Consider the following 15,072-nt stretch of genomic DNA (forward strand, 5'->3'; position numbering starts at 1 on the left):
TGACTTTTGCTGTGAAGCTGACCATTTTAGTCAAATCACATCTCAGAGATCATTTTATACTTGAAGGCAGAGAAAAGTACGATTTCTCGTGAATAGATGTTCCATAGTGCCCTGAGAAAATCCATCATAACAGTCCTACTGAATTACTCTATTGTATAGAATGAATCTTCCATTTCCTTGGTTTGTCATTTTTTAGCCGCTCAAACACATTTTCTGAGGATGTCCAAATAATTACTTATCGGTTATTGAGCTGTCATTTTCATCATATGTTTAGCTATGCACTTCTTCAGCTGTCAATATACATAAGACATACAGACATGGACAAAATTGTTGGTAGTCCTCTGGTAAAGGGAACCTGTCACCCCAAAAATCGAAGATGAGCTGCGGCCACCGGCATCAGGCGCTTATCTACAGCATTCTGTAATGCTGTAGATAAGCCCCCAATGTGTCCTAAAAGATGAGAAAAAGAGATTATATTATACTCACCCAGGTCCGGGTCCGATAGGCGTCGCAGTCCGGTCCGGGGCCTCCCATCTTCTTACGATGACGTCCTCTTCTTGTCTTCATGCCGCAGCTCCAGCGCAGGCATACTTTGTCTGCTCTCAGAGCAAAGTACTGCAGTGCGCAGGTGCCAGGAAAGGTCAGATAGGCCCAGCGCCTGCGCACTGCAGTACTTTGCTCTGTCCTCAACAGGGCAGACAAAGTACACCTGCGCCGGAGCTGTGGAGTGAAGACAAGAAGAAGACGTCATTGTAAGAAGATAGGAGGCCCCGGACCAGACCACGACACCCATCGGACCCGGACCACAGCGGGTGAATATAAAATAACTTCTTTTTCTCATCTTTCATGATTAAAGAATGCTGTAGATAAGCCCCTGATGTCAGTGGCTGCAGCTCATCTTCGATTTTTGTGGTGACAGGTTCCCTTTAAAGTTAGAATAACCCACAATGGTCACTGCAATAACTTAAAAATGACAATTCGCCATTTCAATTAACCATCATTTCACAATTATGTAGGATGGCAAACATTAGACTGTAATCTGCAGGGGCAGACATATCATTGATGCAACCTGTGCGGGGGCACAGCGGCCCAAGAGGTAGGGGGACCCATTTCCACCTCTAATAATTGTGAATTATGATGAGCCATTGGGCTACAAATGACCCATTTATTGTTCTTGCACAAGGGCCCTCTCCTGTCTGTGCCTGCCAGTTGTAATCTGCCCAAAAACTGATCCTCAGGTAAGCTACGTACTAGAGATGAGCTAACCACTTAATTTGAAATTTGCATTGAATTTCACAAAAAATTAGAATTTACCAGAACTTGTAATTTTTGTGATCCAATTTGAAAAAAAGCAGCAAAATGATGGGCGGCTACCATTTTGCTGGATTTCAATGAGTCGGGAATGGATTTAAAACATAAATACTCATCTCTCCCTAGGTATGTCTCACATTGTTCTTGCAGCTTTCCACTTGGATGTTTCGGTCTGGTCTTCATTAATAAGCCTCTAGTCATTTATACACCACAGGTCCCATCACATCTTTGATCAGATCACTGGTGTGAAGAAAACCGACAACCTGTGAATGAAAATCAAACCTTAACATCCAAATAAACATGGCTGTGGAGAGGTGAATGTTAATGATTTCTTCTCATTCTATTTATTTATGCACTGGGATCTCGAGATTGAATGGCCAATGTTGAGCAAACTACCAAATTCAAATTTCGGCAGATTCACTCATCACTACTACGTACACACATGCACCCAACTGTCAAATTCAAGTATTGCCTAATTTATCCCATCCATGTCGTTCCCTCTCTCTCTCTATGTATATATATATATATATATACTTTGTAATTGTCTAAGGGTCACTTCCGTCTTTCTGTCTGTCTGTCACAGAAATCCTGCGTAGCTGATTGGTCGCGGCCAGCTGGCCGTGACCAATCAGCGACGGGCACAGTCCGGCCGCTCCCTACTCCCCTGCAGTCAGTGCCCCCTCCATACCCCCCCCCCCTATGCAGCATCAATAGTAAAAACATATAATGTTAAAAATAATAAAAAAAATAAAAAAATCCTTTCCCGCTCCTGGCGCGCCGCTCCGGTCGCAATAATGCATTGCAGCAATGACCGGAGATGACGTAGCAGTCTTGCGAGACCACTACATCATCACGTGTTATTGCCGCTTGGGACCGGAGCAGCGCGCGAGGAGCAGGAAAGGCCTGCGGTGGATCCTACGTGGCTGTGCAATATACTACTTGGCTGTGCTCTATACTATGTGGCACTACGTGGGCTGTGTTATATACTGCATGGGCTGTGTTATATACTGTGTCGCTGTGCTATATATTACGTCGGCTGTGCAAAATACTATGTGGGCTGTGTATTACATTACATGGCTGTAATATACTGTGTGGGCTGTGCTATATACTGCATGGGCTGTCTAATATACTGTGTCGGCTGTGCAATATACTACGTGGCTGTGCTATATACTACGTGGGCTGTGTAATATACTACATGGCTGTGTTATAGACTGCGTGGGCTGTGCTATATACTACATGGACTGTGCAATATACTACGTGGGCTGTGCTATATACTACGTGGACTGTGCACTGTGCAATATTCTATGTGGACTGTTCAATATACTACGTGGCTGTGCATTATACTGTTGTGAATTCTGTGGCAGAGCTCCCTCCTGTGGTCACAAGTGGTACTTCGGCTGATTCTCTCTGTGAGCTTCTGTTGGTGGAGGAAAGTGGTTGTTGCGGCTTCTGAGTTTCCTACCTCAGGTGATGTGGTGAGGTCGTTAGATACTGCTCTACTTAACTCCACCTAATGCTTTGATCCTGGCTTCCTGTCAATGTTCCAGTGTTGGACTTGTTTTTCCCTGGATCATTCCTGTGGCCTGCTGCTCTGCATAGCTAAGTTCTTCTTTGCTATTTGTTTGCTATTTTTTCTGTCCAGCTTGTCTAATTGTTTTGCTGGAAGCTCTGGGACGCAAAGGGTGTACCTCCGTGCCGTTAGTTTGGTACGGAGGGTCTTTTTGCCCCCTTTGCGTGGTATTCTTTAGGGTTTTGTGTAGACCGCAAAGTTATCTTTCCTATCCTCGCTCTGTTAAGAAAGTCGGGCCTCACTTTGCTGAATCTATTTCATCCCTACGTTTGTCTTTTCATCTTGCTCACAGTCATTATGTGTGGGGGGCTGCCTTTTCCTTTGGGGTATTTCTCTGAGGCAAGGTAGGCTTATTTTCTATCTTCAGGCTAGTTAGTTTCTCAGGCTGTGCCGAGTTGCATAGGCAGAGTTAGGCGCAATCCACGGCTGCCTCTAGTGTTGTTTGGAGAGGATTAGGGATTGCGGTCTGCAGAGTTCCCACGTCTCAGAGCTCGTTCCATGATTTTGAGTTATTGTCAGATCACTGTATGTGCCCTGACCGCTATGTCCATTGTGGTACTGAATTGCCTTTCATAACATTATACTTTGTGGCTGTGCTGTATACTACTTGGCTGTGCTATGTACTATGTGGGACTACGTGACTGTGTTATATACTGCATGGGCTGTGTTATATACTGCATCGCTGTGCTATATACTATGTGAGCTGTGTAATATACTGCATGGGTTGTGCAATATACTACGTGGCTATGCTGTATACTATGTGGTTGTGCAATATACTATGTGGCTGTGCTACATACTACGTGGCTGTGCAATATACTATGTGGGCTGTGCAATATACTACATGGACTGTGCAATATACTACGTGGCTGTGCAATATACTATGTGGCTGCGCAATGTACTACGTGGGCTGTGTTATTTACTGCGTGGCTGTGTTATACACTACATTGGGCTGTGTTATATACTGTGTGGGCTGTTATATGCTAAGTCGCTGTGCTATATACTACATGGGCTGTGCAATATACTACGTGGCTGTGCAATATACTACATGGCTGTGCAATGTACTACTTGGCTGTGCAATATACTAAGTGGGCTGTTCAATATACTACGTGGCTGTGCAATATACTACGTGGGCTGTGTTATATACTACGTGGCTGTGTTATACAGTACGTGGGCTGTGTTATATACTGCGTGGGCTGTTATATACTACGTTGCTGTGCTATATACTACGTGGGCTGTGTAATATACAATGTGGCTGTGTAATACACTGCGTGGGATGTGCAATATACTACGTGGCCGTGCTATATACTACGTGGGCTGTGCAATATTCTACGTGGCTGTGCAATATACTACGTGGCTGTGCAATATACTTTGTGGTTGTGTAATACACTATGTGGCTGTGCAATATACTACGTGGGCTGTGCAATATACTACGTGGGCTGTGCTACATACTACGTGGCTGTGCAATATACTACGTGAACTGTGTTATATACTAAGCGGCTGTGTTATACACTACATCGGCTGTGTTATATACTGCGTGGGTTGTTATATACTACGTGAGCTGTGTTATATACTATGTTGCTGTGTTATATGCTATGTGGGCTGCTACATACTACATGGCTGTGCTATATACTACGTGGCCAGCCGCAAACAATCAGTGATAGGCGCATTCCAGCCGCCAATTTGGTATGGGATTTGAACCACGCTTCGCTAATTGATGGCACCCGGCCAGCCGAATTCTGTGTATTCATTGTATTATTCTATTATTCTAAAATCTTCATAAATAAACTACATACATATTCTAGAACACCCAATGCATTAGAATTGGGCCACCATCTAGTATATATATATATATATACAGTGGGGCAATAAAGTATTTAGTCAGTCAGCAATAGTGCAAGTTCCACCACTTAAAAAGATGAGAGGCGTCTGTAATTTACATCATAGGTAGACCTCAACTATGGGAGACAAACTGAGAAAAAAAAATCCAGAAAATCACATTGTCTGTTTTTTTAACATTTTATTTGCATATTATGGTGGAAAATAAGTATTTGGTCAGAAACAAACAATCAAGATTTCTGGCTCTCAGAGACCTGTAACTTCTTCTTTAAGAGTCTCCTCTTTCCTCCACTCATTACCTGTAGTAATGGCACCTGTTTAAACTTGATATCAGTATAAAAAGACACCTGTGCACACCCTCAAACAGTCTGACTCCAAACTCCACTATGGTGAAGACCAAAGAGCTGTCAAAGGACACCAGAAACAAAATTGTAGCCCTGCACCAGGCTGGGAAGACTGAATCTGCAATAGCCAACCAGCTTGGAGTGAAGAAATCAACAGTGGGAGCAATAATTAGAAAATGGAAGACATACAAGACCACTGATAATCTCCCTCGATCTGGGGCTCCACGCAAACTCCCACCCCGTGGGGTCAGAATGATCACAAGAACGGTGAGCAAAAATCCCAGAACCACGCGGGGGGGCCTAGTGAATGAACTGCAGAGAGCTGGGACCAATGTAACAAGGCCTACCATAAGTAACACACTACGCCACCATGGACTCAGATCCTGCAGTGCCAGACGTGTCCCACTGCTTAAACCAGTACATGTCCGGGCCCGTCTGAAGTTTGCTAGAGAGCATTTGGATGATCCAGAGGAGTTTTGGGAGAATGTCCTATGGTCTGATGAAACCAAACTGGAACTGTTTGGTAGAAACACAACTTGTCGTGTTTGGAGGAAAAAGAATACTGAGTTGCATCCATCAAACACCATACCTACTGTAAAGCATGGTGGTGGAAACATCATGCTTTGGGGCTGTTTCTCTGCAAAGGGGCCAGGATGACTGATCCGGGTACATGAAAGAATGAATGGGGCCATGTATCGTGAGATTTTGAGTGCAAACCTCCTTCCATCAGCAAGGGCATTGAAGATGAAACGTGGCTGGGTCTTTCAACATGACAATGATCCAAAGCACACCGCCAGGGCAACGAAGGAGTGGCTTCGTAAGAAGCATTTCAAGGTCCTGGAGTGGCCTAGCCAGTCTCCAGATCTCAACCCTATAGAAAACCTTTGGAGGGAGTTGAAAGTCCGTGTTGCCAAGCGAAAAGCCAAAAACATCACTGCTCTAGAGGAGATCTGCATGGAGGAATGGGCCAACATACCAACAACAGTGTGTGGCAACCTTGTGAAGACTTACAGAAAACGTTTGACCTCTGTCATTGCCAACAAAGGATATATTACAAAGTATTGAGATGAAATTTTGTTTCTGACCAAATACTTATTTTCCACCTTAATATGCAAATAAAATGTTTAAAAAACAGACAATGTGATTTTCTGGATTTTTTTTTCTCAGTTTGTCTCCCATAGTTGAGGTCTACCTATGATGTAAATTACAGACGCCTCTCATCTTTTTAAGTGGTGGAACTTGCACTATTGCTGACTGACTAAATACTTTTTTGCCCCACTGTATATATATATATATATATACATATATATATATATATATATATATATATATATATATATATATATATATATATATACTGCTAAATAAAATAAAGGGAATACTTAAACAACAGAATATAACTAAACTGTCCACTTAGGAAGCAACACTGTTTGACAATCAATTTCACATGTTGTTGTGCAAATGGAATATGCAACAGATGGAAATTATTGGCAATTATCAAGACACACTCAATAAAGGAGTGGTTCTGCAGGTGGGGACTACAGACCACATCTCAGTGCCAATGCTTTATGGCTGATGTTTTGGTCACTTTTGAATGTCGGTTGTGCTTTCACTCTTGTGGTAGCATGAGACAGACTCTACAACCCACACAAGTGGCTCAGGAAGTGCAGCTCATCCAGGATGGTACATCAATGAGAGGCGTGTCAAGAAGGTTTGCTGTGTCTGTCAGCGTAGTGTCCAGAGGCTGGAGGCACTACCATGAGACAGGTCAGTACACCAGGAGATGTGGAGGGGGGTCATAGGAGGGCAACAACCCAGCAGCAGAACAGCTACCTCAGCCTTTATGCAAGGAAGAACAGGAGGAGCACTTCCAGAGCCCTGCAAAATGACCTTCAGCAGGCCATACATGTGCATGTGTGTGCACAAACAGTTAGAAACCGACTCCAGGAGGATGGTCTGAGTGCCCGACATCCACAGATGGGGATTGTGCTCACAGCCCAACACCGTGCAAGATGCTTGACATTTGCCACAGAACACCAGGATTGGCAAATTTGCCACTGGCGCCCTGTGCTCTTCACAGATGGAAGCAGGTTCACACTGAGCACATGTGACAGACGTGACAGAGTCTGGAGACGCCGTGGAAAGCAATCTGCAGTCTGCAACATTCTTCAGCATGACCAGTTTGGCAGTGGCTCAGTAATGGTGTGGAGTGGCATTTCTTTAGAGGGCCGCACAGCCCTCCATGTGCTCACCAGAGGTAGCCTGACTGCCATTAGGTACCGAGATGAGATCCTCACACCCCTTGTGAAACCATATGCTAGTGCCTTTGGCCCTGGGTTCCTCCTAATGCAGAACATTTCCACACCTCATGTGGCTGGAGTGTGTCAGCAGTTCCTGCAAGATGAAGGCATTGAAGCTATGGACTGACCCCCTGTTCCTCAGACCTGTATCCGATTGAGCACATCTGTGACATCACGTCTCACACCATCCACCAATGTCACATTGCACCACAGACTGTCTAGGAGTTGGTGGATGCTTTAGTTCAGGCCTGGGAGGAGATCCCTCATGAGTCTATCCGTTGCCTCATCAGAAGTATGCCCAGGCATTGTAGACAGGTCATACAGGCACGTGGAGGCCACACACACTACTGAGCATCATTTCCTTGTCTTGAGTTATTTCCACTGAAGTTGGATCAGCTTGTAACTTTATTTTCCACTTTCATTTTGAGCATGATTCCAGCTCCAGACCTCCGTGGGATGTTAGTTGTGATTTACGTTGAAAATTTTTAGGTTTATTGTTCTCAACACATTCCACTATGTAATGAATAAAGATTTACAACTGGAATATTTTATTCAGTAATATCTAGGATGTGGGATTTTAATGTTCCCTTTATTTTTTTGAGCAGTATATATATATATATATATATATATATATATATATATGGTACATATTTATGGTACATTATAAAAGCAATGATAAGGTCAAAAATAGACTTCTTACTGGAAAACTCACTAAGAGCTGTGATCATATATATATATATATATATATATATATATATATATATATATGATCACAGCTCTTAGTGAGTTTTCCAGTAAGAAGTCTATTTTTGACCTTATCATTGCTTTTACAATGTACCACTTATTACCACTTATTCGTTAGCAGGTTCTAAATATCATATACTGTATTTAGAATATGGTTTATGTGATATTATATCTAATTTAGTCTACATCGTTCCAAGTAACTGATGACTCATATACAAACAGTAAAAGAAAGAAATCGTCAGTGATAAAAGAAGGAGGAATTTGTGACTATTAATATCATTTAAGTAAGCATGGAAATAAAATGCATACTGTTATATAAGCACCAGTATGAGAATTATAGTAAAAAATTAGCTAAAATAAAGTACTGCAGAATGTTAAGTCTAGATGTCATGGGGATACCACGACAGAGAGGGGCAGAAGATCCCTATGTCTGGTTATACAAACTCCTGCACTTATTAGAACTGCTTCAAAATCCAATTAAACAGTGCAAGTTTCCTCACTGTCATGGAAGGGTTAATCAGTTCTGTTGATCTCCTGGAGCTCTCCAACCTGAATTGTCTCAGCTGTTCAGTGTTGGCCACTTCCTCTGTTATTATTTGATCGCCACTTGCCCTTTGAGTTTCCTGTGATAATTCTACTTCCTGGTTTGGTAGTGAAGGAAAAAGTTCAGTGTTTGGAGTTGGCGGTTGGCGAGTTTTTCTGGAGATTGCAGCGTGCAGTTGGTTTCCTTGTTTTTCCTTATCCTCTCACGTTTGGTTTCCCCTTCCTATACTTCCTCTGTTTCCCACTTGTTTTGTGAGTGTGTTTGTATGTTTGTAGTTTTATTTTATCCATGTCTGTAAATCCTGTCTATCTGGTTGGTGTTTTCTTATACACTTCAGCCCCTCACCTCCCTGGATGGGGGAGGGATCACATAAAGGGTAAAAAAGAAAAAGTAGGCGCGCACTTACCCTGTTGCGGTGAATATCACTTTATTAGGACATATAAACAAACGGATAGCAGGAAGGACCCGTTGAAGTGCCGTAGAGCACGAAACGATCGTTGTCCGTGGCTGACCCTATCCCTCCCTGCTATCCGTTTGTTTATATGTCCTAATAAAGTGATATTCACCGCAACAGGGTAAGTGCGCGCCTACTTTTTCTTTTTTGCCATTTGGATTCTGCACACATTTTTCCTGGCAGCAGCACCCCGTTGATTCAGGTGTAAAGGATTCATACAGCCAGTATCACTTTCTGTGGTGCTAGACCGATATTATAATACGGTCACTGAGTTGGACCTTTGAGCAGTGCGGATGTATGTTTTCTCTACTATTGGACTTCACATAAAGGGTAAGTTAGGAGCAAAGATAGGTACATGAACCCAGCGTCTCCAATTTCAGGAGTAATTCGGGGGACTGGGATAGACTATGGTGCTCCTAGTTTGAGGGATCGGTTAGACACCCACAGTCCCTTGACTCTATTTTAAACAAGAGATGTGTTACATTTGAAGTACTATACTGTAGTTTTGCTTGTTCCTAAATTACAAGGAAAGATGGTAATAACAGATTTAGCATTTCTTTGAAACACTTTCTAATTTATAGAATTTCGGATTGGCGATTGTTAAATGCACAAGCAGTATATGTGTAATATCGTGTATGTCGCCTCAGCCAGTCTAGCACTTTAATGGTCTGATAATATAGTTGAATATGTATTTTAGGGTGATGACCTTCACTGTAAACTGCTGATATAACTAATTTCCTAATGAAAACCTTTTTATTCATATCTGCACTTGAGAAGTAAGCTGTCATTGTGATGTTTTAACGTCTACTTAGGAAAGCTGCTATTCAACCTACTTTGTTAAGAAGTCTCAGCAATGTGATTATAAAAAATTATAGGGAAATAAAAATCAGCAGTGGCAGTGGACAGATTTGGCTAAGAAGAAGCGTTGTCAGTTGAACATGCCCTTGACTGAGCTAACTGCTTGGACTAAAAATACAGGCGACTTGTATTGACAAATGGAATAATGACTTTCTATGTGCCACATATAAAATGAAAATCCTATATATTGCGTACCAAAACTCATATTATGTATCTTCACTAGTGTAGACGTAGATTAGATTAAAGAAAAAGTTTTCTAGGCCTATCAGAAGGGTACACAGTTTTATAAGTTTATACACATGGATTCAGAGAACTTAGCACCGTTGTCTTACAGCATTAGGATCCTAGGTTCATCACCAGAACTGTGCATTTTGTTATATGTTTGGGCTTTTACACACTTTTGAGACCTTTTGTTGAGTAAATGGGTATTTCTGTACCTTGGATACACAATCATAATGCCTCTTTAAGATTACCTATCAATCTCATATTGGTGGGAGGTCGACTGGTATCACGCATGCGATGAGCTGATGGAAAGGGTAGTGGAGCTCTGACGAGTGCTACATGCCCTTGATTGTTCACCTGACACAGCTTAATAATTTTGTAGCAGCTGTACCTGGCATTGCAGCTCAGTCCAATTCCTTGAATGGGACTGAGCTGGAAAGAGATGTACTGCTAGATAAGTTGATTGATGGCCTATTCTAAATCCCGCCATACACATTTGATGGTTCTGCTGATCATTCAGCTGGCAGCTAACTCTTGCATATATAGGAGCGATTGCTCTGCCGAATGCTTGTGCATTCTCTGTGAGGGAGCCACTGGGAGACATGTCTCTAGTAGCTGCTTATCTCCAAGAGTACAAAAGAAATGGAGGCCTAAAATCAGATATGCTGGATCTTTAACTTTCCCACCAATCAATTGTCCAGGACCCCATACATATTAAGGTACCGTCACACTTAGCGACGCTGCAGCGATACCGACAACGATCCGGATCGCTGCAGCGTCGCTGTTTGGTCGCTGGAGAGCTGTCACACAGACCGATCTCCAGCGACCAACGATGCCGGTAACCAGGGTAAACATCGGGTTACTAAGCGCGGCCCTGCGCTTAGTTACCCGATGTTTACCCTGGTTACCAGTGAAGACATCGCTGAATCGGTGTCACACACGCCGATTCAGCGATGTCTGCGGGGAGTCCAGCGACCAAATAAAGTTCTGGACTTTCTTCCCCGACCAGCGACAGCACAGCAGGGGCCTGATCGCTGCTGCCTGTCACACTGGACGATATCGCTAGCCAGGACGCTGCAACGTCACGGATCGCTAGCGATATCATCTAGTGTGACGGTACCTTTACATTGCTGGCCAAACCCATCAATGTCGGTGGCTTCAGCTGATCTTAGCCTAATATGTATTGGTTTCAGAAAAGTGCTTTAACTGTCCTTCTGTGCCAACCTTGGAAACCCATATTAGGGGACATTGAAGAACCACCTTGATATCATTTAGCCATCGAATTCTCTCAAAAAACTCAGAACCTTTTCTTTTCCTGCAGCATAGCACAATATCTCCCCTTTTTGTGGCCTAATTTGCCGAGCAGTTCCAAGATTGGACTGTTACAAGTGCAGTATGTGGTTAGTGTGTATGAGTGGTGTGATGTGCATAGCTTTTTTGTGTAGCACGTGAAATGTGCACGATTACTAGATGCAGTTAGTCTTCTGTTTTATAATCAATGCATGATAAATAGATAGCACAGATTGACATTATTTGTATTCACCAGTATGAATGGCAGATGGCTGATCAGTCTGTATCTGTGAGCACGATCTGTGGATATCTAAGCTACGCAGCAATAAAAGGTTTTGCAAATTAAAGTGAAAAAATGCTTCATAGCTCATGAATTGTTTTCTCTATATGATTAGTATCGATCCCGTGGTCGCCCTTTTTAGTTGTAGGTCACTTTGAAAAACTTTACAAAAGCACTTTAAATAATGAATAGTTCTTGTAAATTATGCATCCTTTGGTCCCGTAGACTGAACTGACAAGAGTCACTTGTTATAGTAAATCAATAGTTTACACTCATAAAGTTTTTATTCTTTAACTTTTATCTTCTATTCCCCTTGCAAATTTTTGCTCCACAACGTGAAGTAAATTAAACAGAATAGAAGAGGCCATTGTATTAAGTCTATAAATTCCCTACATAGCTCAGATTTATGGAAGACCTTTTAATACCCGTTAAGTTTCTCAATGAACAAAAAAATGAATTCTTTCTTTAGAAAATGTTATATGGTTTTCAAAGTATTTCAGAACACAGAGATGGGAGCATTTTAGGAAATGTCTTGTTTTATTAAGGGAATTATTGCAGTTTTCATTGTTCTATTTAATCATTTGTATGTTGCTTTTCTGCTGTATGTCTGCTAGTTATCTAAAAGCTCCAATTCCTTTTAAAATAATTATATTAATCATTATTATAATATAAATGTTTCTGGTTAGGCAAGTACTGTGTATAAGTATTTTACTATGTGTAGCATTCAATTAAAAAAAAAAGACGAGACTGAGAACTAACGGTGATCTCTTCTTCATACAGTAAACTCCGGAGATGGCATTGACTACAGCCAGCAAAAACGTGAAAACATCGGAGACTTAATTCAAGAAACATTAGAAGCCTTTGAACGTCATGGAGGAGAAGATGCCTTCATCAATATAAAATACATGGTCCCTACCTATGAATCCTGCCTGCTAAATTAGAATAGAATGGAATAAGCGGGAGGATTTCAAAGCCCTCCGTGTGTTCCTGAAATGGCACACCAATTTGCTAAATTTTCTGTTATTTATGACTTTCTTTCTTCACATCTGCTAAAATGGGATCTTTTGGCCATTTGACTGTTAGTACTATTGTGCACCAGGCGATGGAATACATAAACACTGACTGTTTCATGCATTACAATGGTGTACTGTGCTTTTTTTGTACCATAAAAGAATACGCTCTTTATGGCTGAGCTGACTGAAATGAGAGTCAGAGTTAAGACTTCACTTGTACAGACAATAAAACTATAATTTTCATATGCAATTCAGCAATTGCTGCTCTGTGTTCTGTTGCCCTAAGGGTGATGTCAGAGGTTTTAATGAGGGTTTGCGCTGACTACTTAATAGGTGTTTGTCATGGAAAAGAACTAGCAGTTCAGCTGTGACTTTTCGGCAGCTGTGCCATGTAAAGTGTCCAGTTGCATAGTAAGCCACTTCAGTTATTGCATACATTAAGATAAAGTGACATTTTTTAGCGTTTACTAAAATTGTCACTATTTGAAGGGGTTTTATCATATACTTCATCAAGCCTAAGAACGCTACATATCTGTTGTCTTCTATCTACATTCAAAATTTCTTGGATGTTATTTAGTGAAGAGCTTGCATAGGTGGTTTCATATCTATACATTATATCAGCTTTATTACCAGACAACAGGAAAGTCCACCCAAGAAGGGTATCGGGAAGTACGTAAATATCCTGCAGCTTCTTTGCTATATTTTCATTCTCACCTATAAGGTTATTGATTTTAATAATTTAAACAATTGTGGTTCTTTGATTTAGGCCTCATTTTGCCATTAGTTTCTCAAGCACACAATGATAACATGTACCCATCATAATCTTTAGAGTTATTCATATGTTCGTGGTTATTTTTTGTTAAACATAACACAGAGACATGTCCATTTTTGTTTGGAGTCACCAATCAAAATCACCGACACAAGTCTATGGGTCTGTGAAAATCACGGACAGCACACAGATGACATAATTGTGCAGTCTGTGTGCTGTCTACGATTATCGATACAATGGGTGGGAGAAAGATATTCATTTATTTTTTATACTAGATTGTGGCCCGATTCTAACGCATCGGGTATTCTAGAATATGCATGTCCCCATAGTATATAGACAATGATGATTCCAGAATTCGCGGCAGATTGTGCCCGTCGCTGATTGGTCGAGGCAACCTTTATGACATCATCATCGCCATGGCAACCATTATGACATCATCGTCGCTGTGCCCGTTGCTGATTGGTCGAGGCCTGCCGGCCTCGACCAATCAGAGACGCGGGATGTCTACGTCCTTTATGACATCATCGTCGCTGTGCTCATCGCTGATTGGTCGAGGCCTGGCGGCCTCAACCAATCAGAGACGTGGGATTTCTACGTCGATACTGTGCCCGTCGCTGATTGGTCGAGGCCACCAGGCCTCGACCAATCAGAGACGCGGAATTTCCAGGACAGACAGACAGAAAGACAGACAGACAGACAGACGGAAAAACCCTTAGGCAATTATATATATACTAGATTGTGGCCCGATTCTAACGCATCGGGTATTCTAGAATATGCATGTCCCTGTAGTATATGGACAGTGATGATTCCAGAATTCGCAGCAGACTGTGCCCGTCGCTGATTGGTTGAGGCAACCTTTATGACATTGTCGCCATGGCAACCATTATGACATCTACGTCATAGAACTTAACACAATTGAATGAAATTATGAAACAGATCATCAAAATATGTAAACCACATTACATGAACTGTAACTGTATTTAAATAAATCATTGGACAAAAGAAGGACATTGACACTATAATATATTTATTAACAATATCAAGCCAAAATATTTTTGTACACCACATTTCTTGTGAATACCTTTTGACTACCTATAAGCAACTTTCCTTGTAAAGGGGTAGGAAGAACTTGCACCTTGACGTTGGATCTCATTTTAACTCTTGAAAATGCAACGTAGAGTTGTCCATGACCAAAAACGGGCTGCGGTAGATATATGCCAACACGGTGTAGAGTTTGACCTTGTGACTTGTTTATTGTCATGGCAAAAGCTGGTTTTATTGGAAACTGTCGACGCCGAAGCCTAAATGGAAGACCCGTGTCTGAAGGACATAAATCAATGCGTGGAATGAACACTTCATCTCCTTTTGCTGATCCAGTGATCACTCTTGCTTGAATGACGTGAGAATGGAGTCCAGTAACAATAAGGCGAGTTCCATTACATAGACCATTTTTCGTATTTAGATTCCGCAGCAACATTATGATTGTTCCAACTTTCAGTTGAAGTCTGTGGGATGGCATTCCTGATGGCGTAAGACT

The 15,072-nt window shown here is 41.8% G+C and overlaps 1 protein-coding gene across 1 annotated transcript in view; it reads left to right on the forward strand.

Annotated features, from left to right (window-relative positions):
• The window catches only part of PACRG (parkin coregulated), an 809,417-nt gene extending 796,401 nt beyond the window's left edge, over positions 1–13,016 (forward strand). The window contains exon 5 of the mRNA XM_069769531.1: positions 12,534–13,016. Within this exon, the coding sequence (XP_069625632.1) occupies positions 12,534–12,694 (161 nt within the window). The 3' untranslated portion in view covers positions 12,695–13,016. The remainder of the gene's footprint in view (positions 1–12,533) is intronic.
• Positions 13,017–15,072: the final 2,056 nt, after the last annotated feature.

This window comes from Ranitomeya imitator, chromosome 5 (genome assembly GCF_032444005.1).
Source record: "Ranitomeya imitator isolate aRanImi1 chromosome 5, aRanImi1.pri, whole genome shotgun sequence".
Taxonomy (NCBI): Eukaryota; Metazoa; Chordata; class Amphibia; order Anura; family Dendrobatidae; genus Ranitomeya; species Ranitomeya imitator.